The sequence below is a fragment of the Cervus elaphus genome, chromosome 6 (assembly GCF_910594005.1).
Source record: "Cervus elaphus chromosome 6, mCerEla1.1, whole genome shotgun sequence".
NCBI lineage: Eukaryota > Metazoa > Chordata > Mammalia > Artiodactyla > Cervidae > Cervus > Cervus elaphus.
In genome coordinates, this window is record NC_057820.1 from 3,563,389 (window position 1) to 3,590,574 (window position 27,186).

Sequence of the window (27,186 nt, forward strand, 5' to 3'; positions counted from 1 at the left end):
GACCCAGCAGAGGAAAGATAACGTCGGCCTGGTTCAGGAATCGGGCTTCCCTGGTGGCCCCCTGGTAAAGGATCTGCCTGCGATGCAGGAGACCTGGGTTCCATCTCTGGGTCAGGGAGATCCTCTGGAGAAGGAAATGGCAACCCACTCCAGCATCCTTGCCTGGAGAATTCCATGGAGAGAGGAGCCTGGCTGGCTACAGTCTGTGGGGTCACAAAGCATTGGACACGACTGAGCGATTGAGCGTGCACATGTTAGGAATCAAGCCACCATGTTCCACCCAACGAAGGTAAATGGCCTTGACAAAGTGAGGCCGTCCTATGCAGCTTTACCGGACCACCTCCAGGAGCGTTAGAGGGTTTCTGAGGTACAGGCTACCTGTACGCTCTCACTTCTGTTGTTTGGAAACCAGGGTGACAGTGATCATGTGCTCACTGTTCTGTTCATTCTTGTTATTTTTTCCCATAAGAGGATTCTGTCTAATTAGGAAAGTGTAAGTGAACTACAGTGAGTCTCCTAATTGTATAGTAAATAAAGCACATTAAAGGAGCTTTTTAAGAAGCATAACATCCTTAAGTCCAGTTTTGCAAAATCTTCACAGCTACAGTGACATAAAAGAAAGGAGTTCATGGTTGTTGACTGTACCATTTGGACGTTATTAGTTTCTAAAAGCCTCTCCTATGTCTACGTGTAACTTCAACAATAATAAGCAAATTGGTAACAACATTTAAGAGAAATCTTGACTAAAAATATTTCCCCTAGGACCCAGATGAGTGGAATATTCATCTGAACCAAATATGAGAAGGTCACATTTTCGAAAAAGGAACATAGATTGCAATTTTGAAAATTGATTTATTAAAAATATGCACAAGTTTATACCTACGAGAATCTTTGCCGCACCATTAACATCTTTATTGGAGGTGTCACTTAGCAATAAAGTTTATTCTTATTTATTAGTTTTCTGTTAAACCTTCTATAACAATTAAGAGAGAAGAGATTTAACAAGCAAACAGTGTTCAAAATATAAAATCTGGTAGCCTGCCAGTGTAATAAATAATCTAAGATTAATTTCTGCCTTTATGTAACTGGCAGCTAGTTAGCCAATCTTTTCGAGGTCATTAGGGGAATTTTCTGTGCATTGATTATGTCTGAAGGAGAAGGGCAATGATATATTTTGGGATGAGGACGCCAGAAGAAAGAATAGGAGTCTCAGGTCTACTAGAAAAAGCGGTCTGTTTAAGAGTGTTAGTAACGGTAAAGAGTCGAAGCATGCTTTCCCATGGCCTGTTTTTAAATAAGACCCGATATATACGATATATTACATGGCAGGTGTTCTGAAAGTTTCTTCTGGAACTCCTTTCAAGTCATGCTGGGTAGAAAGCTGTGACAGCGCTGGTGACGATGAAAGCTGTAGATTAGTGTGGACACAGAGCGGGGCAGACAGACTGGCGGGAAGTGTCGCCTCCAGCCACCCTCTCATTGAGTCCCCAGGAGATCTTACTCTAAACTGCAGTTCCTGGAAACACAGGTGAACCTTTGAAAGTGTTACGTCGCTGTGAGAAGCGGATGCGTCTGGAGACGGGTGGTGGTCGGGCTGTGCCACAAGCTGAACGTGCCCAGACTGGGCCCTGGGAAGTGGTTACGGTGGCGACGTTCTGTTACGTGCATTTTACATATACCTATGTATCCTGGGTGGCCCTAGTGGTAAAGAACCTGCCTGCAAATGCAGGAGGCACGGGTTCAGTCCCTGGGTCAGGAAGATCCCTGGAGGAGGGCATGACAACACCCTCCAGGATTCTTGCCTGCAGAATCCCCATGGACAGAGGAACCTGGCGGACTACAGTCCATGGGGTCACAAAGAATTGGACGCAACGGAAGTGACTGAGCATGCACATATATTTCTGTATCTCCTGCTTTGGGTTTAACAAGTGGCATGTGGCCTCTTATCTCATTTCTGTGTTTCTATGGGGCTAAGAACCAACTGTAGGAAGAGTGTCTGGCCAAAAGGCAAGGGACCTCGTATTTGGTCTTGGATCCCAAAGACCTAGCCGGGGGGCCCAGGTCCCTCCCCAAGAGATGACGGGCAGCCTGGCTGGTGGCCGAGATCTCTTCCAGCTGGGACAGGACGTCCTGAGTGTCTGTGACCTCCCGTTAGGTCCCGTGGTGCAGAGCGACCTGCTGGTGTCTGTTCCTAGTGAGTGAGCTTCTGCCCCACCCCCCTCACAGTCCTCGCTCCCTCCTGGCATCTGTGCTCAGGGGGCCACGCAGGGGCTGGAACCTGGGGACCCAGACCAGGCAGAGCGTCTGTCTCAGAGCACGGGACAGCCCTGGTGTCAGTGCCCACGGGCATTGGTGCATATCGGGCCACAGGCAACCCGTGGGGCTGGGGTGGTCATCCCATGGCCTGCCTCTCATCACCAAACCTTCACCCCCAAAGTACCCCCAAATGGGGTATTCAAACCAGAAAACCTTAAATATGTGTCTGAAAACACATCAAATCTGTCTTTCTTGTATTCTGTTTTTCCTATACATTGTTGTAATTTTGTCCCCAAGTCGTGTCCGCCTCTTTTGCGACCCCATGGACTGTAACCCGCCAGGTTCCTATGTCCATGGGATTTCCAGAATACTGGAGTGGGTTGCCATTTCCTTCTCCAAGGGATCTTGCTGACCCAGGGCTTGAACCCATGTCTCCGGCATCTTTTCCTAAATATCTGTTAAAGTATCTTAAGTACAGAGCAGTCATATGCGTTTTTGTATCAGGAGAAGAGTTAGTGTGTGAGATAGCGGTGTGTCCCGGGTGGGACTCGCTCTGTGTTCTGTGTTCTCCCAGCAGAGGGCAGCACTGCACCCGAGCAGCCTTCCCGAGCTCGGGCCGGGAGGGTGGGGAACGCAGCTTTACCCCCAGGGCGGATCCCGTACTGCCCCTTCCTCTCATTCTCTCAGGAGCCAGGAATCCCAGGGCAGCTTTGTCGCAAGTGTCTGAGAGGCAGGTCTCCCCTTCCCACTTCCTGCCCGCAGTTTTGCTCATTTGCCCTGTTTTTTTTTTTTTTTTTTTTAATTCATCTAGTTACCATAGAAATGTAAGGTCCCAAGAAAAAGCAAAATTTGGAAAAAAAAAATTTTTTTTGGTTTTAAATTTCAGGCTATCCTAGTTTTTCCAGTTGGGGAAATTGGAAAATCCCTAGGGTAATTCTTCCCCAGGCCTTGAGGTTTTTCACTTGGACCACGAGCAGACCGTTCACACGCTCCTTCCTTCCCTGCTTCCCGCATTCGTGCGGGTCGTATTTGTTGAGCAGCTCTTACCGGCCGGCTGTCACCCCGGCACACGACGGGTGGAGCTGGCGGAGGCCGTGTCCTCCTGAAGCTGGGGTTCCGGTGGGGAAGGCGGACGCCCCTGTGTCACGTGTCGGGGGTGATTAGTGGCAGGAAAGAGCAGGGGACAGCAGAGGGGAAGAGGACGCTGTTTACTTGGGGTGGTCGGGAAGGAGGGGTCTCAGAGCTGCAGGCAGAGAGCCGCTGGGAGCCTGGGGTGCAGAGCAGGAGGGGTGGGGGTGCGGGGAGTGGGCTCGGCGCTCGGGGCCTCGCAGGTCGTGTGGGTGATGTGGCCCGCCCTGCCTCCCGAGGGCTGGGGGCGGCCGCCCTCAGGCTCCCGGAAGTTCAGGGCGTGGAGGGCGGAGGGGAGGGAACAAACACCCAGAGCTCAAGAAAGGCTGTGGGATGGACGTTCTAAGGTGCTTATAGAACAAGGTCCATGAACTTGCCCTGAGAAGAGCCTGAGAGGAGATACTTCGGTTTTGCAGGCCAGGTGGTCTCTGCCTTCCAGAATAACCAGGCTCATGAAAAAGGCATGTGGAAAAAAAGGAGGTACAGACAGTTTATCAGTGAAGGGTCCAGGTAAATAAAGGTGTTCCAGTCAAGCTTCTTTGGCAGCAGCAGGCTGAGCCCCTGCTGTAAATGCTGAACGCCGGGTTGTTTGTGGCACACCAGGCATGTGCAGGGCCGCTCTCTGAGTCCCCGGCAGGATCATCCCGGTCTGTGCTGCAGTCCCAGGAGCAGGTGACGTCCCCTCCTGCAGGTGAGGGTCCGCCCTGATGGCTGTGGAACACCCGATCCTGCCCAGGTCCTGATGTTTCTCCACCCGCAGCCCCGGGCAGGGCCCAAGCACCCGTCGGCACTCCCAGAAGGCTCGGTGATCCACCGGAGGTGGTAACCCGCTTCCTCTCTTTCAGCTTCATGAACCGGCGTGTTCTGTCCACTAACCCCTATGTGGGGAGCACCTCCAACGGCTATGCGCACCCCAGCGGGACGGCCCTTCACTATGATGATGTCCCCTGCATCAGCGGCTCGGTGAGTGTGGCGGGCAGAGCTGGGGGTCGGCTGTGCTGGAAGGCAGGCGCCTGTGGGTCCCTGTGACTTCCCCTCCTTTCGGCCTAAACGAGAGAGGCAGGATGAAAACCACACCCGCCCTCTCTCGTGTTTGACACCCCGTTCGCCTTAATCCCCGCGTGCACACGAGGGTCATCGGCACCAGGAGCCAGTTTGTCATTCGCGTCAACGCCATTAACCAAACACTGTCGGAAATCTCCATCAGAAGGGAGACATTGCCGCAGGGTAATGACCGAAACGCCAGCTCCGGACACCTTCCCGCCTCCTCAGGGTAGCTGGGACTCCATGTCGCTGGGACTCCTGTCGGTGGAGGAGAAGCCGGCCTGCCGGCCTGGCCTGCAAGGCCATGTTCGAGTGCAGACTGAGATGAAAGGGGCTCCGTGTTAGGTCGTGGGTGTCAGGGTGCGGGCAGGCTTGGAGATCCTGTCCCAGATGCAGAGCCCAGCAGTAGGGAGTCCGGCCTGAGTCCGGGGTGGCCTGGGGTGGGCGGGACACAAGTCCTGTCCCACCCATCAGGCCTGGCCATTTGCGCTCTTGCCCCCCATCCCTACTCCACCTTCAGCTGGGGTCTCCAGGACTGGAGGGTCTCTGGTGCGCGCTGTGGCCATAGCTGCCCGCTCTGCAGAGCGGGAGCCAGGAGCTCAGGGAAAGCCCATGGTGGCCCCCACAGGAGCAGGTTCCAGGCCAGGCCCTGGGCCCTTTCCCAGGTGGCCCGGCTCTCGGGGTCCACTTTCTAGTCTTGGGGGCGCCTCCCCTGCCATCATAGACCCAACCGCGCCTCATCCGCGTGGGACGTTCTGCTCCTCTGAGCCTTTGGCCTCAGCCCCAGCTGTTTTGAGAACATGCAGCCCTGCCCCTCTCTCGCTGCCCAAAGGCCCCCTTGTGAACCTTGCCGCCCCAGAGGGGTTTCTCCCAGGGCACGTGGTGGGCAGAGTGGTGTAAAGAAAGCCAGGCCTTCACAGATGCCCGTCTGGGTCCCCTGTCCCATCGGTCCAGTTAATGCCACGCAGGTTCAGGTACCCCAGGAACGGGCTTTTTTAGGGCACACACAGCTCCCACTGGCCCAGAGCTGAGACGCTGCCAGCTCCAGACTGCACCGAGGAGGCATTTCTGCGTGTGCGTCGCTGGGCGGGCGGCGTGAGGGATGCAGCTGGAGCGTCCCGCACGCAGGGCTTCTGACTCCCTTGCTTGTTGAGGCTTCCTTGGAGTTCAGGCCTCTCTTCAGACTGTCGCTCCCCTTCCTGGGCTCCGTGACCCGGCCCTCTGTTTTGGAGGAGCCTTCACTCCTCAGCTTGACAAAGTTCATACTTTTGAGCCACAATCCCTGACATTTTAGCAGTGTTTCAACTTCAGTAATTCTTTCCCTTCACGTTCTCCCTGAGGCCTAGATGAAAGTGCATCTCGAAAAGGATCTTCTGACAGGCGCACACGCACTTTTAACCTGCAGGTGCTGTGGAGTTTGTTTTCCAAGTTTTCCATGTGACCTAATCCTTTGGTATTTTAGGAAGAAGATGGTCCCGTCTAGACCATCTTAATAACCAGGGACAAATATGTGCTAGGTTGTCATTATGAAACGCTCACATCCACTGCATGTACTGTTATTTTTAGATTATAGATGTGTCCCCAGCACACAAAAATAGACGCACTGAAGTGACTGCAGCGGAACAAAAACATTCCTACAGTGAAATTTTAAGCCTTTTCTATTTTTATAACAAAAGGCCGTAATTGCATTCTGGCAGAAAGGAACTCTGCCAGGATATAAAAATAGACTAAAATAAGTATAGTACATGAATTAATATTTTCTCTCTCTCTTTCTCTTTTTTAAAATGCAAAGCAATTTATAAAGACCTTTAAAACTTAAAAGAATCTGGCCATGGTTGTGAGTTTGGGTTTTAATTTATACTTTAATGTCCATGTTCTAAAGTGGCTTGTAGCTATTTTAATCCTTTGTATAAAGGTTTTCCACTGAAGTAATGCCATTGTATCAATTATAGTTTGAAGCATCCTATTTTCTATGATGATTTAACTTCTTTCTTGTAACAGCCTGTGATTTTGGCCGTTGTGCTTTCTTCAGGCCTAACCAAGTGTGGGACACGGGTGATGCTGGCAGTCACGTGACCCACAGAGCCCACACCCCCGAAGCCCACATGGCAGGCTTGGAAGGGTCAGCAGGTGGTCTGCACCCAGCCCCTCCTGGCCTGGGGGAGCCTGAGGTGCAGACGCTGAGGGCCGTGTAGTTACGGGCACGGCTCTCAACTCCGGCTCTGCTTGATACAGCTCCTCCTGAGCCCGTGCCTTAGTTTCCCCTCCTCTCTAAGACTCCTGGCAGAATTCCCTGCATCGTGCATCAGTTTTACTGTGAAATAAGATAAAGTGCTTTGCTGAGATCTTAAACTCATTATTGACCAGGGGATTTTTTTTCAGAAACCAACGCCTGTCACCGGTAATCTGTTGTGTAGGTGAATATTGATACGTCCCCCCTCAGCAATGCTCAAGCAATGAAGAATGTATTAACACGTCTATGATCAAGAAGTTAACATGTTTTCTCAGGAGAACCGGGGCCCCTGATCTCTGGATGGACCCCAGTTCAGCATCCTTTTCCTTAAATTACTTTGTTTCTGCTTCCTGGGTCAGGAGGACTTCCAAAATCTGGTTCTTTAAAGACATGTCGGGTTCCCCCCCCGCCCCCCGCCACTTTAACAAATAAAACAAAGCAAAACAAAAATATCATTAGCCAATGACCCTGGGAGCAATTTAAGAAAAAAAGATATCTTAAGACCCCAAAGGTAGAAAGGCTGTTTGGAATCGGTTCACCTAGTGTGTGTGTGTGTGTGTGTGTTACTGACAACAGCGTGGGGCGTGCATACGTGTTCTGGGGTGCTTGCTAATAACAGCTCAATGTGCTCTGCTTCCTGCGGCCGGGGCGCCGACTAACGACGCGCTGTGTGTGTTCCAGTGGGGCCCCGACGACGACGTTCCCGCCCCCTGCGGCCGAGGCCTGGGAGAAGAGGTGCTCTATGATAACGCCGTCCTGTACGATAACTTGCCGTCTCCGAAAATCTTTGCTCGCTACCCTCCCGCTGACAGGAAGGCTGCTAGGCCGTCTCCTGACAGGCTGTCCTGTAACCACTACAAACACCCCGCCTCCTCCGGCCTGCCCTCCTCCCCGTCTGTCACTAACACCTCTTCTGTGGGGAGGGCGTCTCTCGGGCTCAGCTCACAGGTACAGCACCCCTGTTCTGTCGTCTTCTAGAATCTCTGTCACGCTTCTCCTGCAGGGCCTGGCGGCGACAAAAGTGTCCACCAGCTCGCGGGCAGTGAGCCCCGTCAGGGGTAGAGCACAGTCTTCCCCTCAACTAGAGTACGATCTGCAAATGCACTCGGCGTCCGGCCACCCAGGGATGGGTTACAAGAAACGCAGAGCGTAACCGTGTTACATACCAGCCCGACTAGTTCAGGGGGCTGCCTGGTGACTCAGAGGTCAAGAATCTGCCTGCAATGCAGGAGACCTGGGTTCAATCCCTGGGTCGGGAAGACCCTCTGGAGAAGGAAATGGCAACCCACTCCAAGTATTCTTGCCTGGAGAATCCCATGGACAGAGGAGCCTGGCTGGCTACAGTCCATGGGGTCACAAAGAGTCAGATACAACTTACTGACTAATCAACAACTACTGGCCCAGGGTTGCATTCTGTTTGTCTTCTGCCTCTGCCCACCTCTCTCTCCATCCTTGTGATGGTCCCCAGTGAATTTTGTGAGTTATGGTGATTAAAGGCAAAGTGTTAAAGAGCATGGGGCGGTAAGTTTTCAGAAGACCTCTGAGCTATGAGTTCCTTTCCTGTGTTTTCATTGCATGTACCTGAGGAAGGGTGGGCTCCACTGGCCATTGCTTCCAGACCTTTAAGCAGGATTAGTCCAAGGATTACAGTATTCTCCCATCATGAGTGTAGGAGCATACTCCCTAAAATGGAGTGGATAATACGGCTCTTGGATTATCACTGAATGGTCAGTAATCTTGATATTGAGTGATTGTCCATCCCACACCTCTTCTTTGTGGCACACCATGACGTTTCAGTGTAAATATTAATTTTGTGTTTGCACGCATTTAAACTAAGATCTAAGCGGTACCTGGAAGAATACTCTACAAACATAAAGCACAGGACCACATTTTAAATTATTTTCTTTTCCCTCCAGTTTTTGGGGTAATCTTGAGGAAATGATGAATGCCAAGTAAGATCCTAGAATTTTAGAGTGATAGTTTATAGTGGTTCTTCCAAACCTGCTCTTTTTCTCAAAGTCACGTAGGAAGATTTTTGTGTCTTATTTCTAAAAACAGCTGGAGATGGTGATTCAGTGAGTCTGAGGACCCAGACCAGTGTATCTTCAAACATAAGTACTTACATAGAAAGTTTTTTGATGAGTGAAAGTGATGTGAAAGTCACTCAGCCGTGTCCGACTCTTTGCGACCCCATGGACTGTACAGTCCATGGAATTCTCCAGGCCAGAATGCTGGAGTGGGTAGCCTTTCCCTTCTCCAGGGGATCTTCCCAACCAAACCTGGGATCGAACCCAGGTCTCCCGCATTGCAGGTGGATTCTTTACCAGCTGAGCCACCAGGGAAGCCCCTGATACTTATTTATGAGCACTTACATAAAACATCTCACAGGTCACATGCTTCTCTTACTAGGTGAAGGTATTGACCTGTCTTTTTATTGGTATTGGAGTTCACTTTGGTAAAAAAGATGGGACAAAATATCCTGTCATATCCATTTGGAGTATCCCCTGGTTAGTTTGGAATCACTTGACACGTGGTTCGTTTGTGTTTCGTTTTTGTTCATGTTACTTTCAAGTGGGAAGCACGTTTGCAGGTCGCTTGCCTTCAGTTTCTGTGTCCTCATTTGGCCATTTAGTGGGGACCCGCTACACTTAACACACACCTGCCGTATGTGCGCCCTAGATGTGGGCACTGTGTCATTTAAGCTTTTTAGGAGCCCTGTGGGTGACATCAGTGTGTTTATGTTTTCAAACGAGCATGCAGGCTCAGAAAGCATTAATGAAGTGCTCAACACCTCCTAAATGATGGAGTGGGAATTTGAAGCCCCCCACCCCGACCCCCCACAAACCCAGGCTCCCAGCAGTAAGAAAAGTGTATATGGAGGAGCCTGGGCTGTCTAGCTGGATTCATGACCCAGCCAAGGTGCACACACATCACTTGTGCAAAATGCAGCCCGGGTTGGCTTGCAGCCATCAAAGAAGTGGGGATGCGCTGAATTATTCTGAAATCCTGCAGTGAGTTAAAATGCAGTTCATACTGTTCCTATATCTAGCTGCTTCTGCTTCCTTCCTGAGACCCCATGAGCAAATCAAACGGTAGTTCTTCACCCAGTTAGGATGTCAGTATAAAGCCCTGGGAGCTGAAGACTTCAGTGCACACGGTCTGCTACTTCCCCGAAGACCATCCCACCGCAGTAAAAGCTGTCTGTCCTTGGACACCCAGACTGTCGGTAACCTCGGCCCAGTGCTCTCAGAAACCCACAGTCTGTGCCACCTCCCGATAGAAATAGGTAACTTCGGCGCACTCCCAACTGAGGACATCCTAGGGTTCCCTGTTGGCTCCGAACCTCGGTGCTAGAACCTTCTCAGCCACTCTGGGAAGTTCACAGCCGTCCAGTGTTGGGAAGCCAGGCCGGTGTCTACCAAACACCTGTGCTTTTTTTCTGTCTGTGCTACATTCGAAAGAGTCAGAGACTGAACAGTTGACTGCAAACAAAAACAAAAACAGAGGTGTTTGTCTGCTTGTTTTTCATTCTCCCACATGTTTATTTCCACAGTCGAAGGGTAAGAAGCCCCCCGTGGCCTCCAATGGCGTTATGGGCAAAGGCAAGGCTCCGAGCGGGCAGCAGAAGAAGGCTGACTCGGCGGCGGGTGTGAAGCGGACGCCTTCGAGTAAGTTGATCCCTCCATCTCCCATGTTCTGGCTTTGGGTGCGGCGTGCAGAGCTGGGGCCGCGTGGCCGTCTCCCTTCCCACCTGGGGAGGTGGAGCGTGCCATGTGGGGGATGGGGGTGGGGGCGGTGGGCAGTTGGAGAGAGAGATCCTTTCACACCCGGATCCTTCCTTGCGTGCTGGGTTGCGGAATGGCCAAGACGGCAACCTGGCACTTTGGTTGCAGCATACCCGAGCAGACAGAGCCGGTTCAGCTGCAGACTTGCTCACGCGTGTTTACCCGTGAGGCGGTTCTGGGTTCAGGGGTGGTGCTGACCCCCGATCGGTGGGTCGGGCTCCTCCGTCTGTGTCCCCGGTCTTCTGAGTCAGCCACTTGGGTTGAGTCGCATAGGCTGTCTGAGCTCAGCCTCTGTGTATGGGAGGCGCAGACGGGGTCAGCCGGGGCCTCTGGCCCTAACAGTTGGGGCATCGCGTGTCCCTCAGAGCGCGGGAGCCTCTCCGGGTCTGTAAGGAGTCCTGCGCCCCCCACCCCCCCCGTGCTCTCTCCTGCCGCGTCACCCCCCGGCCCCCACCCTGGATCGGGGCGGTGTCCACCCCGCCCCACTGTGCGAGGGGAGACGCAGTCTCAGGGAGTTGGTGAGGTTCCCCGAGGTCTCCCCGAACCCTGCGCGGACCGGGTTTCCAGGCTGCAGACCCGGCAGGGGCCGGGCTGAGCTGAGGAGCCCGCCTGCGCCCAGCGTCCTTCATGACCCGCAGACGCGTGCCTCCGGGCCTCGGTCAGTGCGTGTCTTTGTATCTGCTTCAGCCCCGGCTGTGTTGGATCGCTCTTCATCTAGTCATTCAGGCAGGGGCTGCAGCTGGAAGACCAGGCAGTGGGCGCTCAGGGGTGCTGTCCCCGAGGGTCCCGCAGGCAGACAGCTGCTCCAGATGGGCCCCAGCGCAGGCTCTCAGCGGGCCCGGGAGGTCCTCGCTGAGTGTGGGCCTGTCGGGGAACTTTCCCAGGGAGGAAGGTGGGAGTTAGGAGCTCCGTCTGACGCGACCACCTGGGACCACCTCAGAGCTGACACGTTCTGAGCTGGGATTGGCATAGCCCCAACCCCAGGTGACTGGGCTCCTGGCTGCCGACCACGCTGAGTGCCGGCGGCTTGATTTCAGAGTCTGGGAGCACGCGGCAGGTGAGACGGGGCTTGGTCCATGGCCTCGGGTGCGCACAGGCCCGCTGTCGTCCCGGGGGCTCGCGGCGCCTGCCCTGGGGAAGCATGGGCCTCCTGACATCAGCTGCCTGGCTCTGCCCTTCTCCTCAGACACGGTCTCACTCCCCCGTTGGGCCTCATCGTCATCACTTGTTTAACGTGCTTTTTCTGACCTCATCTCTCGGGCAGACCTTGTTTCCCGCATGCAGTCGGGGGTGCTTACAGTCCCCTGGGTGCACCTGGGCAGGGGCAGGCGGGGGACAGAGGACCGTGTCTGCAGTCCCCTGTGCTGCGGGGCCTGGGCCACAGGAAGCCTGCCTCCGTCGTCTCTCAGCACCTGCTCCTGTTGTGTTTCCTAGACAATTGCTCTCCTTATTTCATGAGGCCTTTGGTAGGGAATCCTTGCTACCTTTGGTGACATCCAGTGATGAAAAAAGAGAAATTGCAGTCTGTGTTTTTGCCGCGTTCAGCCTGTTGCATGGCATCCCGGATGGTGTTCATTTCACGGGGACCAAATGATGCGGGAGGCAGTAGGCGACTGTACACAACTTTGTCAGGAGACAGCTTAGATTGGAAACGAGCGGGCCGAGTTTGGACTGCGCTCTGTTTGTAGAATACGCGGTATCCACGCCCCCGAGAGCAGTGCTTTTCTTTCAAGCCTTTTTAAGATTTTTCTGTTTGATGTGGGCCATTTTAATGTCTATATTGAGTTTCTTACAATATCGCTTCTGTTTTATGTTGTGGTTTTCTGATCCTGAGATACGTGAGATCTTTGCTCCCCAGCCAGGGATTGAAGGGCCCCCCTACATTGGAAGGTGAAACCGCCTTAAGCACTGGACCTCCAGGGGAGTCCCTTGCGTTTCAGGTTGCTGATTTGGTCATTCTCATGCTGTGATCCTTTTAATAGCATTCTTTGCCGGGTGGGGGGGGGGGGGCGTTGGTGGGTTAGTGAGGGGAAGATTGATGGCCGTGTACCTGCTTCTGCAAATGCAGTTTCATGCAGTCACCATGGTTTGCCTTGCAAGAGCTGATGAATCCTGGGTTTAGGAGAGGCGCTAGAAGTGGCTGGAAAGGGCTCGCCGTTGGCTGGGAGGGTGGACAGGGCTCCAGGGGCTGTGTTTTCGCTGACTGGGATGAGAGCTGCCAGGGAGTGTCCACACGGCCCGGGCGTCACGTGGTCCCGTCAGAGCGACGGGTCTCAGCACAGGCATCGGCTGTGTTTTTTCAGCCCACAAGGTGGGATTTAGCACTTCTGCTTTCTGGGGGGTGACGCTGAGGCTCCAGGCGATTAATTGCTGGCCCACAGTCACGGCCTCTTCCCTGGTCCGCTGCCTTCATTATTGACCATCACCCCCTCACCCTACCACGGCTTCTTCCCAGAAGTCATTTGCAATCTAGTAACAGTGTCAGACATGCAAATAAACCACTGTGGTGTCTCATGGGACGTGAGCTCCCAAGGGCAGGGGTGCAGAAGGCCTTGCAGTTAGCTTCAGGGGCATCGGGAGACCATAGGAGCTACAGAATTGTTGTTCCATCACTCAGCCATGTTCAACTCTGTGACCCCATGGACTGCAGCACACCAGGCTTCACCATCTCCTGGAGGTTGCTGAAACTCATGTCCATCGAGTTGGTGATGCCATCCAACCATCTCATCCTCTGTCGCCCCTTTCTTCTCCTGCCTTCAATCTTTTCCAACATCAGGGTCTTTTCCAGTGAGTTGGCCCTTCACATCAGGTGGCCAAAGTATTAGGGTGTCAGCTTCAGCGTCAGTCCTTCCAATGAACATTCAGAACTGAGTTCCTTTAGGACTGACTGGTTTGATCTCCTTGCTGTCCAAGGGACTCTCAAGTCTTCTCACAAAATTGTGAGCCCTGATTATCCTGGAAAGGCCAGCACAATTAGAGGATAAGAGCAGAGGCTCAGGGTTTAGCGTGATGTTAGCTAGTGGTGTGATATTGGCCAAACCTCTCACTTGTCCTTAAGGCTAGTTGCCTCTTTGTTCATTTATCCACGCTCTGTGTTTAATGAGCATTTACCTAGTGCTCATTCTGTGCTTGCTCAGAGTTCTGGTGAGTGTTAATTTAACCCTCACAACAGCCCTGTGAGGGAGTCCCTGGTGGTTCAGCAGTAAAGAATCCACCTCACAAGGCAGCAGACATAGGAGACTCCGACTCCATCCCTGGGTCAGGCAGATCCCCTGGAGGAGGAAATGGCAACCCACCCCAGTATTCTTGCCTGGAGATTCCCATGGACCCAAGGAGCCTGGCGGGCTCCAGTCCGTGGGGTCGCAGAGTCGGACACGACGGGGCGACTATAAAGAACCACCGTGTGAACTGCCCGCTCTCGTTCCCCCTGTTGCGCAGATGAGGACACTGAGGCACAGAGCAATGCGGAGCCTTGGTGGAGGCCACACAGCGTGGGAGGCACGCTGGGACCCCCGCCCAGGCAGTGGGGCTCCAGACGTGGCCCTGGGCGCCCCTCCACTTTCTCACATGTCCCCGGACTCCTCAGGGTCCTGCTGCAAGCTCTGTGCACACCAGGGGCCACCCTGCCACCCGTGGAGGGGGCATAGCTGCCATCAGAGTCAGCAGGAGAGTCCACAGCGCTGTTGTAAGGGTCAGACATGATGGCAAGAGGACTGCATGCATCGAGATTATTCCTGGCGCTGATAGACCCCTCTTCTCGGATTGCAGAACGTTTTATTCACTCTCGACTTTACTGAAGAGTATACATGGCATCCTGCCTCAATGGGAGGAGTTAAAGAAATTTCCCAATATTCTATTTTTTTTTTTTTTTTTTGCCTTTTCATACCGTCCCTGGGGTTGCAAAGGGTTGGACACGACTGAGTGACTGCATTGAACTAAACATTCTGTTTTCATCTTTGAAATTCATTTCAAAGAATATCAGATCATCAGAACCAGTCACTTTTCTGCTTGGTTCAAACCTGTCCTGTTCTTTTTCCTTGTTGGATTAGCAAAGTAACTCGATTTGAGTTTATATTATGGAGTTGGCAGATTAAACAAGCTTTATGAATTGGCCCATCATCTGCTTGGTTAAACTTAATTTCCTACTGATGCTTTCTTTTTTGAAAGATGCTGACCAGTACAAATATGGCAAGAACCGGGTGGAAGCAGACGCCAAGCGGCTGCAGGCCAAAGAGGAGGAGCTGCTGAAGAGGCGGGAGGGCCTGCGAGACAGGCTGGCCCAGCTGCGCAAGGAGAGGAAGGGGCTGAGGGCGGCCATCGAAGTGAACAGCGGTACGCGGGGGCCCCTCCTGCGGGGCCCGGCCTCTGCCCAGGGGCTGAGCCTCACCGGCTCTCCTGCTTCCACGCGGTGCTTCTCGCAGTTTGGAAGCCTTGCTGGAACCCCGGGGCAGGGGCCTCGGTGTGGAGTAAGGACCAGGCAGGAGGAGACCCCCCGGCTGGGGCCGGGGTGGGTGCCGGGAGCTGTCCCAGCCTCGGGTGCTGACGGCCAGGTGGTCGGGGGCACGAGCCCCAGGGCTCCGGATCTCTGGTCCCCGGCTGTGACAGAGGTCTCAGGGGGAGGACGCGTCATCTGCAGAAGCCCAGGTGGGGGGCCCCCCGTGGGGCTGGAAGGAGCCCCCCTTTCCCTGCAGAGGGACCAGCAAGAGCGGGGTGATTGCGGAGTAGTGGATGGGACCTGGGAAGAGCCCCGGGGGACGGGAGCAACCCCAGAAGTGGGGGGAGGGGGGACCCCGGTGCGGACCACAGCCCGTCGTCGCTAGGTCAGGCCTGTCTGCCAGGCCTCCTCCCGGGGCGCTGGGCCAGCACTGCCTGGCTCTGGGGTCGGCGCTGCAGAAACGTCTCTCTGCGCCGCTCAGGGCTGAGTCTGACTCTGGGGCGAGGATGATTGTCGACTGTGACCCTTTGGCCTTGGGTCGGGGGCAGGGGTGAGGAAGAGGGACCCAGAGAGTAGGACGATTCGGGGAGGAAGCCCCTGCTCTCCATCGGCGCCTGCGCCGGAGGAGCTGGTGGATGTGCAGCAGTTATCCGGCAGCTCCAGCCATCCCCGACTCTGTGCCTCGGTGATTTCTTAAGAAGGAAAGCCCTTTCGAAGCCTGAAGGATGGGAGGCGGGTGTGCGCTGGTCCGAGACAGCCTGTAGGAGGGGCAGGAGGTGGCATCTCCTGTGAGCGCCCCCCCAGCCAGGGGCAGGGAAAGGGGATCAGAGGCTCGGGCAGAGACCTAGATGGGAGCCCCCAGGTCAGCAGGACGGGAGGAGAGTCCTTCCCTCCGTGTTTCCAGTTGGCAGGGTAGTGAAGATGCAGACAGATCAGACCAGCTTCAGGCCTGGAGAAAGAGAACGCCCATGTGCTGCCAGGCAGCAGGCTGGGGCCAGGCCCACTGGTCAGTTAACCCTCAGGATCAATTTCCTTATCTGTCCAGTGGGCACATTGCCTGCCTTCCCGTGTCACTGTGACACGTTTCAGATAAGATAAATAAAGCAAATGTGCCGTGTTCTATGGAGATGTGAGCTGTGTTATATTTTGATCACAGGGGCAAATAAGATGACTCAAGTGTAGAAAAAAATGAGAACAGGAAAATATTCAGTTGTTTCATGTCAACGGCACCTTTGGAAGCCACCTAGTCCAAATTGCTCATTTTAAAATGAAGGTGTTGAGGCCCAGACCCCAAACTCCTGCCGTTTGTGAGGATCAGGGTCTTCTGCTTCCTGGTCCATATTATCCCAGCTGCATGAAGCAGGGCAGCCGGGAAGGGACCCTGCTCCTTTCAGGAACTGCAGGATTGGAGTTTGGTGGGACGGACTCTAGTTGCAGGGAGCGAGACCCCCAGGGTTGGGCCTAGCACCTCCCAGGGCGCCCCGAACGTCTGTCCTCGGATACTTGGAAGTATTTGCCTTCAGCTGGAGCAGTAGTGTTCCTCTGGGATTTCAGGCAGGAAGACCCAGGTGGTCCTAGAGGAGAAGCTGAAGAGACTGGAGGAGGAGTGTAAGCAGAAGGAAACGGAGCGTGTCAACCTGGAGCTGGAGCTGACGGAGGTCAAGGAGAGCCTCAAGAAGGCACTGGCCGGCGGCATCACCCTGGGGCTGGCCATCGAGCCCCGCTCAGGGACGTCCAGCCCACAGGTACAGTCCGCCCGCTCCCCGGGAGAGGGACGGGGCGTGCTCTCCCAGGTCAAGACTCATCCCCGTCCCCCAGCACCAGCCTCGCCAAGACACAGCCCGCGTGTCCACCCGAAATGCTTTCCTTGGCCGTGTTTCAAGGTCACAGACCCTGAATTTTTTTTCTCTGTCTCACTGAACTTTTTTTCAAAGGTGGTGGAAACCCCGAGCCTGCTTTCTTCCCTTTGGCAAAATCTGAGTATATTTTGGGTTGGTCAGAAAGCTCGTTCAGGTCTTTCCCGTCTGAGGTCGTGTCTCCGGGCACCGGTCGCTGCTCTGGGGTGACCCGGGGCGCTCCCTTCCTCTCGAGGGTCTCCCACTCAGCCCCCTCTTGTCAGCTCTCCCTCCCTGTGCCCTGCCTCAGGTCTGCTCCTCTCTCTGCAGGGCCCCTCCTGGGGCCCCAGAGGCTCTCTGCCTTGTCCCCACCCCGATCCAGCCTGGGAACAGTGGCTGCCATGGGGCACTCCTGTCCCAGGGGAGGGCAGGGCTGCCCCCCTCAGAGCTCAGCTCAGCTTCCCGGGGGGTGGACAGAGCGCTTCCCTCCTCCCCGCCCCCACCCCTCAGCCAGAGTGGCCTTGGAAGGCCTTTCCAAGTGAAGGGAAATGTGGGGCGAGCTGGCTGCAGCCCCCAGGGTTCTCAGCTACCCTTGGAATGGTCACTGAAGCCCTGTTCTCCTAAAACGGCGTTCTGTGAGATCTCTCCTGTGTTTACATCACATGTGACGCAACGAGTACAGGACGCTCAGTCCTCGAGGCCTCGTTTGGGGAAGGACAGCAAATTACAGGAGCAGCTTGCGATCTCACCGGGGCCCGGGTGACCACGGGTCCGCTCTGCTCTGTCTCAGGACTTGCTCTGACCCACGGAGACCGCACTGTGAGCGGCCAGGCAGCCCTTGGATTGGCCCGTGGCCACTGCCGGGAGCCACACCACACGGCTGCAGCATCAGTCCTTCCAGTAAATGTTCAGGGTTGATTTCCTTTAAGATTGACTGCATTGAGCTCCTTGCAGTCCCAAGAGACTCTCAAGAGTCTTCTCCAGCACCACCGCACGAAAGCATCCGTTCTCCGGTTGTCATTTTTGCCTATTTCCCAAGCCCGTTTTCTTCATTAAACATTTTCCTCATGGAAAATACAGGTGACCTGGAACCCACACCTCACCCAGCACCTCCTCTTTCTGTTAACAGTCTCCAGTTTTCAGGCATCGGACTCTGGAGAACTCGCCCATGTCCAGCTGTGAGACCAGTGACGCAGAGGGCCCGGTGCCCGTGAACAGTGCGGCCGTCCTGAAGAAGAGCCAGCCGGCCTCCGGCAACTCCCCGTGCCGGGGCCACGTGCTGCGGAAGGCCAAGGTGAGCGCCCGCCCTGCCCGCTGGGGGAGCGGCAGTGCTGAAGGGGAGCAGGTATCCTGGGGCGGGGGGCGGTGACTCCAGCGCCGAGGCAGGCAGGAGGGGAGGGGGCACTTCAGTGCAGAGTTTGCCGGGGACGGTGGGCGGGCTGAGGAGCTAAGCGTGGCCTCCTGATCCGGTTCTACGGCTTCTGTATGTCTCCCGCGTTGTAGGCAGACGCTTTACCCTCTGAGCCACCAGGGAAGTCCCTCTATGTTAGCTACTGTCCCACAAGTACCTACCCGGTTCTTTTCTAAAGTCAGACCCTCCTTCAGGAAGCCACCCTTTCAGAGTCAGGAACAGCGAAGATCTGGTCTCTAGGCCCGCACCACCTGAGGTCAGGAAAGCCTGCGTCTCTGGTTCTGTCTCCTGGCTTCTTCTGACTTGTGTCTTCAGTGATGAAGCAGAGATTGGCCAGGTGACCGACGGGGTCCTTTAAAAAAAAGTAAAAAGGCGAGGCGTGAACTCTTCTCCAGACCCTCCCCGGCCTCCCCACCCTCATCCCGTAAACCTGTGCCTGTGGGGCCATCCCAGCGTGCCTTTCAGTCTGTCGCTGGCACTGCCCACTGAAAATTTTTGATGCCAAACTTTAAATCTCAGAAAATTAAAGAAAAAAAAACTATAGATTATCAAAGGAAGCAGTTCTGGATGGTGTAGCTGGCCGTGTGTGCTGTGGGAGCATCCTACTTGGTCCACTCACCCTACTTCACCCAGAGGAGTTTCACTTGTCCTGACGAGCGTGGGGGCCGGCCGCCCTCCCCGCTCTCCCTCCGGGACCCTCTGTGTGCTGCCGTTACCCTTGTTCTCTGGCGGTTTTGGAGCCCAGTGCTGGTTGGCTGGGGAGATACTGTTTTCTGGAAAGTGGATCTGGTGTTCGATCAGATCAGGAGTAAAGCGCTGGCCACATGCTGCCGTGTTCACGGGCGGGTCCCTGACGGTGGCGGCTATAAACAGCATCCGCGGTGTCTGCCTTCACAGCACGTGCATTTGACCGAGCCTGTGTGTGTTGGTAAATTTGCGGAATAGAACGACTGTGCGCCATTGGTTACTTTACTCCAGTTCAGTCGCTCAGTCGCGTCCAACTCTTGGCGACTCCATGGACTGCAGCACACCAGGCCTCCCAGTTCATCACCAATTCCCAGAGCTTACTCAAACTCACGTCCACTGAGTCGGTGATGCCATACAACCGTCTCATCCTCTGTCGTCCCCTTCTCCTCCCACCTTCCATCTTTCATTAGCATCCATTAAGTATTCTTAGTTTGCAGAGGAATATGTTTTGCTTGAGAGATATTTAAAATCAAGCTGTCCCATAAAGTCCCTCTAATTATTTGCAGAAGGGAAATGCAATAACAATATCCCCTTTTTTTCTTTACTGTCAAAGAAACCAGTTTACAGTTCTGTGACCGCAGCCTCTGGAAGGCTCCGTCTCCCGGGCCTGCCCTGGCCATGCAGAGGCGCGTGCTCTGCGCGTCCCCCTCTGATAAATGTAAACTGTGTGGTTTTGGCCGCGGTGGATGCACAGCTGGCCACTCAGACCAGCCCAGGGCCTCCCTGACAGGGTTGAGCGGGGTTTCCCGGGAGTCCCGAGCATAGTGACAGGGAGCCACGGCTGGATGAAAGGGGTGGTGGCCTGGCCCCGCCCCTGGGAGCGTCCGTCCACCTGTGAGTGCATCGCGCGTGTGGTCTCTGCTCCCACCGCAGCCTTTCTTCCCGGGGACTCCTCTGACTCATCCTGGTTCTCATCGAGAACCATCGTTCCAGGCACTGTTCCTAGGGTAATGCCCGACTCCGGAAGAGGGCTGCTCAGAGTGTGGGAGGGTGTGCCCCCGAAAGCCGGGGAGTGGCAGGCCCCCTGTCTCAGGGTTTCCCAGTGTGAGCAGGGCTGATGGGCCCTGACGCCTGGCTCCGGGCAGCCGCCTCCTCCCTCTCTGGGCCCCGGCGCGTGCGGGAGGTGCCCTGTGGATCTGTACATGCCCCCTCTCCCCTCGCTTGGCAGGAGTGGGAGCTGAAGAATGGGACATAGAGCCGGAGGATGCCCGGCTCTCGCAGCGTCGAGTGACCGCCCCACGACTGCTCTCCGTGCCGGGACCCAGGCCCGCCACATGCATCCTCTCTACTGTATAAAGGTTCCTTTAAAGAGATTTACTTGTAACGCTTTGGCTTCCAACTTCATTTGTGAAAAGACGGCAAGGGGCAGAAGGCGGGGAACCTCCCCCTGCCCCTGTTGGCAGATGAAGAAGCCATAGCTTCCCGCCCAGGTAGATGGCAGCTTCCACCCATGCCTGTACCCCCCAGACCGAAGACCCGCAGGGACCTCGACACAGACTCACTCTGCGTGCTGGGTGAGGTGTGGGCCTCCGGCTGCTCGCTGCTCTCCGGGCGCCCCAGGGATGCCCCACCCAACCCCTGAGTCTCACCAGCGCCTCCCCCACGCCCGGTAAAGTCACCACAGAGCTACGCTGTGAAGCAGTTTCTGTTTTTACAAACATTTTCTGAACAGATGCTTTTGTCACCAGGACATGAAAAGCTGCCACTCTTCTATAGACCTTAAGAAAGTGTCCTCCCTTTATCCGGGCTGCACTTAGCTCCCAGGGTTTTCCAGCGCTTCTGGGTCACAGTTTATTGAGGGCTTGTCCCGCTTGGGAAAGGCAGCGGAGGGATTTCAGTGCCTCACGTTGTGTGTCCTTTCCTGCTGTTTCCAGCATCCACACCCCCTCCACCCCCTCAGAGCCAGCGCGGTGGTCTCAGAGCCCTGGGCGGCCTTGGGGTGACGGTCACACTCATTCCCCAGGGGCCTGGCTGCCAGGGCAGGGCCTCTTGGAGCATCCCTGCGGCCTCCTGTGGGATGTTTCTGGAGCCTGAGACGTGATGGGGACAGGCCTGTCCACAGGCAGAGGCCATCTGGGTCTGAGGGTCAGGCCAGCCCTCAGTCTGCAGAGGGACCTCTCAGGAATGCTCCCTGTGGGAAGCGCGGCCACGCCCAGCACAGCCATCAGTCACCCCGGAGCCCCCTGCACGCGGACCGAAGGACCAGTCACACGCGTGGACGGGCTCTCTGCCCGCCGCCGTCGGAGCAGGCCTGGCGTCCGCTGCCCCTCGGGTGTTTCTCATCAGATACAGGAGCAGGAAGCGAGCGGGCAGCGTCCTGTGACCACGTCCTGGTGCTCACGTTTTCTGCAGGCCACGCCGGTCAGGGTGGCTGTCACCAGCAGGGTCAGAGTGGCCCCTGAGGCCAGCACGGGCCGTGGCTGGCTCTACCGACCAGAGCAGGGCAATGAGCTCAGTGCCAGGAACTTCACAGCAGAACCGGAAGCTGTCTGCGTGGACCATGTGAAGTCGCTCAGTCGTGTCTGACTCTGCGATCCCATGGACTATAACCTACCAGGCTCCTCTGTCCACGGGATTTTACAGGCAAGAGTACTGGAGTGGGTTGCCATCCCCTTCTCTGGGGGATCTTCCCGACCCAGGAATCGAAGCTGGGTCTCCCGCACTGCAGGCAGACTTTTTACCCTCTGAGCCACCAGGGAAGCCTGCTTACTGGAGCCCACCTGGGAAGCCTGGCTTTCTCGCAAAGCCGGCTTCTGGTCTGTGAGCTGCCACCTGGCGTCCAACGCTCAGGTTCGCCCTCCATAGTTGATGCAACAGGTGGGGGGCGCGTCTCACCCACACCTATGACCCCGACCCCAGGAAGTGCAGGTAGGAAGTGGGGAGCTCGTCTTCCCAGTCCTGTTCCCCCGTCCTCCCACCCACATAAGAGGCTGGGCCACTTGGCATCACATGAAGCTGATTTTCCGTAAAGGAGAAAACTGTGATCCGCTATAGAGTCTCACTGCCTTGTGGTCAAATGAATGTTCTCCGGGTGTGGCTCTCCAGCTGCTGTGATTGTTAGCCAGCTTTGTCTAAGACGGCGGCCAGGCCTTGATTGTTACTGGGAAGGGACCATGTGACCTTAGCCGGCACAGGTGGGCAGAGTCAGCAGTGGCGGGCTGGTTGGCAGAGGTCACTGAGACCATCTCTGTGGACCGCAGCCGAGGATGGCGGTTGGCACCGGAACCAAGATTTGGGCCCTGGTCTTCAGACTCCCGGTGTACGTGTTTCCTGCCTAAAAAGCCCACGTTTCTAAATTCACTTTCACAACCATCAGCCTTTTAAAGAGAACGGAGGAGTTGATCCTGTCTCGTTCCCCGAAGCCACGTACAACGGGCCCCGCGGGGGTCGAGGCTGCCGGCATCGGGCTCTGCGATGTCGGGTGTTTCCCTCAACGTCTCAGATTCGATCAGAAAGTTAAAGCATTTGCTTCAAAATAAGTTATTTATTTGTATATGTTCAGTAAGTATAGTTTTTAATTTATATCTGTACATATTAGACACACCGTGGACACCCTGTAAGAATCCTGCAGTGACAGCGATCTCTGTAGCCCGCCCGAAACGGGCCCCAGGGGGCTGCCCCCTCGCCCTGGGGTGGGGGAGGCCAGGAGGCAGCGGTGCTGGAGCCAGGCTCGGGGGAGAGGCAGCCGGCCAGGATCCCTGCTCCGGGGTGCGGGCCCCTCCCCTGGGAGAAGTGGATCCTTGGGCCCAGTCCCCATCCCTCCGACAGACGGTCGTGGTCACAGGGTGCTGGCCAAATGGGATCCTGACCGAAATGAGATGAACGTGGTGGCCGGACCAGAGCCCTGGTGTGAGACGGTCTCCTCCCCGGCGTCTCAAGGCCCTTCCCTTAGGACGGGGCGACCGTCAGCCTCTCAGGGGCTTCTGCTCCTGGCTCTGTTTTGGCAAGGGGTCATCAACCTTGAAAATCCCCTCATTTTCACATTTTTATGAAGTGAAGCGAAAGTCGCTCAGTCGTGTCCAACTCTTTGCGAGCCCATGGACTATACAGTCCATGGGATTCTCCAGGCCAGAATACTGGAGTGGGGTAGCCTTTCCCTTCTCCAGGAGATCTTCCCGACCCAGGGATGGAACCCAGGTCTCCCACATTGCAGGCGGATTCTTTACCAGCTGAGCCACCGGGGAAGCCCAAGCATACTGGAGTGGGTAGCCCATATTACATTTTTGTAGTGTTTTTCATTCATTCACTAACTTTTTGCACAGACGTGGTCAGAGGGCATGCCATGTCACCCTTGACGTGGGCTCAGGAGGTGGAGATGACCGCCCCCCCCCCCCCCGGCCCCTGAGGGTCAGGCAGGGCCAGTCTGTGTGTCCGAGGAGCCAGCAGCGCCCCCGCCCCCAGACAGCTGTCTGCAAGAGCCCAGCGGGGCCGGGGCACCTGCATATGCGTCTCCCCAGGCTCTTCTCCTGGGGACATGTAGAGCCAGTCAGGGCCCCTCGGTTCACACACCTTGGCTTTGTCCAGCTGGACTGTCCCCTTGTCCATCTCCCCGGTCCCTGAGCTAGTTTGGGGTGTTTTCATGAAAACCCAGGATCACCCTGATGGGCTGGAGACGTGCCCACTTGGAAACGTCTGTCACAGAAAGTAAAAGGCGTGTGTCCTGGCCCTGGAGGCCGGCCCCCCAGCGAGGGGTTTCGATTCCTGTTCACTGAGACAGCGGTGCTGGGTTTGTGCTGCCCAGGGGAGGGTGCAGGGCTGGAGCTGGGCTGGGCCTGAGGGTTGTGGGCAGAACGCTGCTGTCTGAGGCCCCAGCCTTTCTTTCCCGAAGAATGAGTGTCAGCACGGTGTTTGAAAGGAAATGTAAATTGTGCCCACGGGCAGCCTTCTCTGATTCTTCACCAGCGTCTGTCCTGGGACTGGAGTCTTCTCCGCCTGGCCCAGGGGCGGGCACTTGGGCAGGGCCTCCCCCGCGTGTCTGTGTCCCGGCCCGGCCCGGCCACTCCACCCAGCGACGCCTCCTCTAGGAGCCAGCAGGACACCCGGGCGTCTCCACCTCCGCTCAGCAACACTTCAGTATTAAACTATTGCCTTCCTCTTTTTTTTCCCCAAATTAAGTTTTTTAATGGAGAAATAATAATTTCAGACTATGGCATAGTTTTAAAGAGGGTATTTTGTTGTTCTTGGTGTCCTTACTGTCTTATTATTATCCCCATGATGGACTGGGTTGATACTGTGAAATAAACTAGAAATAAGTTAACATTTTTATGTCCACAACCACCCCCCACAACACACACACACGCATACTACACACAGCTCAGCATCCCAGAAAAAGAAGCAGCCTCTCGGTGGCCCCCGAGCCCTAGCAGGACTGCCTGTCCTGTGTGTGTCCTTGATGAAGACGAGACAGCTTCACGCCCAGGGAATGTTGGCCTCACGTGCACCCCATCTTTTATGAAATAATCCAGTTCTATCCTTCCAGATAAACCCAGCTTGACAGCGGACAAGTATCACCAGGTGCTTCTATTTGTTGCCATGGAAGAAACTCTCCAGATGGAATCATCAGATCATGTTTCTTAGGGACCAAAGGTGTTTTTAATAAGATAATATTTGATTTTTTTTTCTAAAAAGAAAAGAAACACTAACTTTACACTTTAGCATCAACTTTTAAATTATACGTGTTCAGCGTTAATTGACCATGGCTGTGAGTTGTAAAATGTTTTCATATTAAGAATGTAATTATTTCCTTATTGTATTTTTTAAAAGCTAAAGTCATATTTAAAATTCTCTTTGAAACAGGCAAGAAATGGGAAAGGTTTTTTTAATTAAATATGTTGGCAATGTCCATTTTAAATAACTGTAAATATATTTTCACTGTTTCACCATGTATTTAATTCATAAAGTAAAAAAAAAAAATTTATCAGAAGAGACTTGCATTGGAAATACTCATTTTCAGTCCATTTGCCCGATTTTGTAGTAGCTTCACTTGACTTTTCTGCTTCGCTATGGATTTTCTACAGTTTTTCACGGTGTAGCCCACAGACTGGCGCCCCCGGGCGTGCCATCTTTGTGTATTGCTAATAAACTCGACTCCCCCAATCCTGCCTCCGTGTCTTGACTGGGTTTGTGGGCAGACGGGAAGGACTTTCCAGTGGATGGAGTTTTACCAACAAGGCACTTTGCTTGCCAGGGCTTCCCCGGTGGCTCGGACGGTAAAGAATCTGCCTGTAATGCAGAAGACCCATGTTCGATCCCTGGGTCGGGAAGATCCCCCGGAGAAGGACATGGCAACCCACTCCAGTATTCTTGCTGGGAGAATCCCCATGGACAGAGGAGCCTGGTAGGCTACAGTCCCTGGGGTTGTGAAGAGTTGGACACGACTAAGTAAGACTAATGCTCTCATTTTGCTGGCCGCCTTGAGAAGGGGTATAAGGAGGGGTCAGGGCGGGGCGCATGTTTTGTTTCTCTGGCAAAAATCTTCTTTCATGAAAGAAGCATAGTGCTTTTAGTAGCTTTTAGCCCAAGGACCCAAATACCTGGTTCAGGGAGCATCTGTGTCCCTTCTGAGTGCAGCTCTGTGCCCGGCGCCGGAAACAGGGCCGATGGGAAGTGACTCTGTTCTCAGGGCGCCTGCTCCAGCCGGGGAGACAGACGTGTCCGCTGTATGGAAGGTTCCAGAGCCACAGGAGAAGGTGCAGCGGCCTTTGAGGCTGCTGCTTTTGGTGGTGGGGTTTGCAGGGCTTCCCTTGCAGCTCAGCCGGTAAAGAATCCGCCTGCAATGCAGGAGACCTGGGTTTGGTCCCTGGGTTGGGAAGATCCCCAGGAGAAGGGATAGGCTACCCCACTCTAGTATTCTGACCTGGAGAATCCCATGGACTGTAGTCCATGGGGTCGCAAAGAGTTGGACATGACTGAGTGACTTTCACTTTTGCAGGGTGGGTATTTGAGCTGGGTCGTGGTGTTTAAATAGGAGTTCAGCAGGGGGAGAAGGGCACCACAGGAGACCATGGTGGCGGGTGAGAGCAGGTCCAGAGAGCGGGCAGGATCAGGCCGTGGGCCTCCTGTCTGCCCATGGGGGGTTGGGGCGGGGCCTCTCTGGAGAGTAGTCAAGGCTTTTGGTGTGTGTGTGTTTGGGGCGTGGAGTGCGGGGATGGCCAGGTTTCTGGTTTTAGAAAGACCCCTGTCAGTGGGAGGAGAGGGAGTCAGTGACACGCGGGCAGGCGTGTGTGGGCCCCTGAGCTCGGCCAGGAGCAGAAAGGCCCCTGCGGGTGCACAACCCACTGAGGGCTGATGGCAGTCAGACGGAGGGGCCCCGAGGGGCTGGCCAGCCTGCCGCCTGACACGGACCCCAGGGGAGCAGAGCGTGGCCAGAGCGGCAAGAATAAGGTGTCGGCTTGGGCTCTGCAGGACGCCTGGGTCACCAAGGAGGGCTGGCCTGTGTCTGTGTGTGACTTGGGGACTCAAGTCATCACCCACCGGGACCCAACCTTTCAGGACATTTTTATTTTTGGCCGGGCCATGCAGCATATGGAATCCTAGTTTCCTGACCAGGGATTGAACCCAAGCCCCCTGCACTGGAAATGTGGCGTCTAAACCACGGGACCACCAGTGAAGTCCCTGGACCCAGCTTTCAGAGGTCAGGGACCAGGTGGCCCCGGGGGCCTCCTTCACCCCACACTCTCCTCTCCCTGGAGCTGGGGTGGGTGTTGGCTGGTCGTGCCCCTGATAATGGGCACCCTCCCTTTGCTAGAATGAAGCAACCGCCCTGAGTCAGGTAGGCTTGCTTCTCCAGGCCCCCTTAGACGACAGGAGAATGATGGTCCGCATGCTCTCAGCTGGCCGCAGTGCCCTCCAAGCCGTCCGCCAGGGCAGTCCTCTGCCCGCCGTTTGCTGTCCAACAGCGGGTTCTGCTTGGCGAGGGACCGGGTTAAGCTTAATTAGAACCAACTTTAATTGATGCTTTTTCCTCCGGCTTGCACATGGGTCATGTCCTGGCGGGCTTGCAAACGAGAAGGAAGTGCCTCTTTCATTTCTTTTGAAACTCAGCAGAAGGGACACCAGAGTTCTTGGTTTTGCTTTCTACAACCACGGAGACAAATTTGGGGGTAGTCATCCCTCCAGCTATAGTTTTGGGGGCAGGCGACACAAAGCCCTGATAGGCATAAATCAGGAGCCCGGCCCTTTAAGGGGAGGCAGGGAAAACGTGAGCTGCTGTCTGTGACCCAGAAACTTTTATGATGGGGGCTTCATCAACTTTATGATGCTATTAAAAATGGCTATCTTTTCAGGGACCAGTTAGCCAGAAAACAGAGCAG

General features: G+C 55.0%; 1 protein-coding gene across 2 annotated transcripts in view; it reads left to right on the forward strand.

Moving 5' to 3' along the window:
* Positions 1 to 24,975, forward strand: part of AFAP1 (actin filament associated protein 1) — a 148,774-nt gene extending 123,799 nt beyond the window's left edge. Inside the window, exons 12-18 of one of the 2 annotated variants that reach the window (XM_043906093.1) lie at positions 4,230 to 4,347; positions 7,343 to 7,609; positions 10,215 to 10,329; positions 14,614 to 14,778; positions 16,436 to 16,626; positions 17,846 to 18,010; positions 20,043 to 24,975. In XM_043906093.1, coding sequence (XP_043762028.1) covers positions 4,230 to 4,347; positions 7,343 to 7,609; positions 10,215 to 10,329; positions 14,614 to 14,778; positions 16,436 to 16,626; positions 17,846 to 18,010; positions 20,043 to 20,069 — 1,048 coding nt within the window. In that variant the 3' untranslated portion in view covers positions 20,070 to 24,975. The remainder of the gene's footprint in view (positions 1 to 4,229; positions 4,348 to 7,342; positions 7,610 to 10,214; positions 10,330 to 14,613; positions 14,779 to 16,435; positions 16,627 to 17,845; positions 18,011 to 20,042) is intronic. The other variant, XM_043906092.1, reaches the window with a different exon arrangement.
* Positions 24,976 to 27,186: the final 2,211 nt, after the last annotated feature.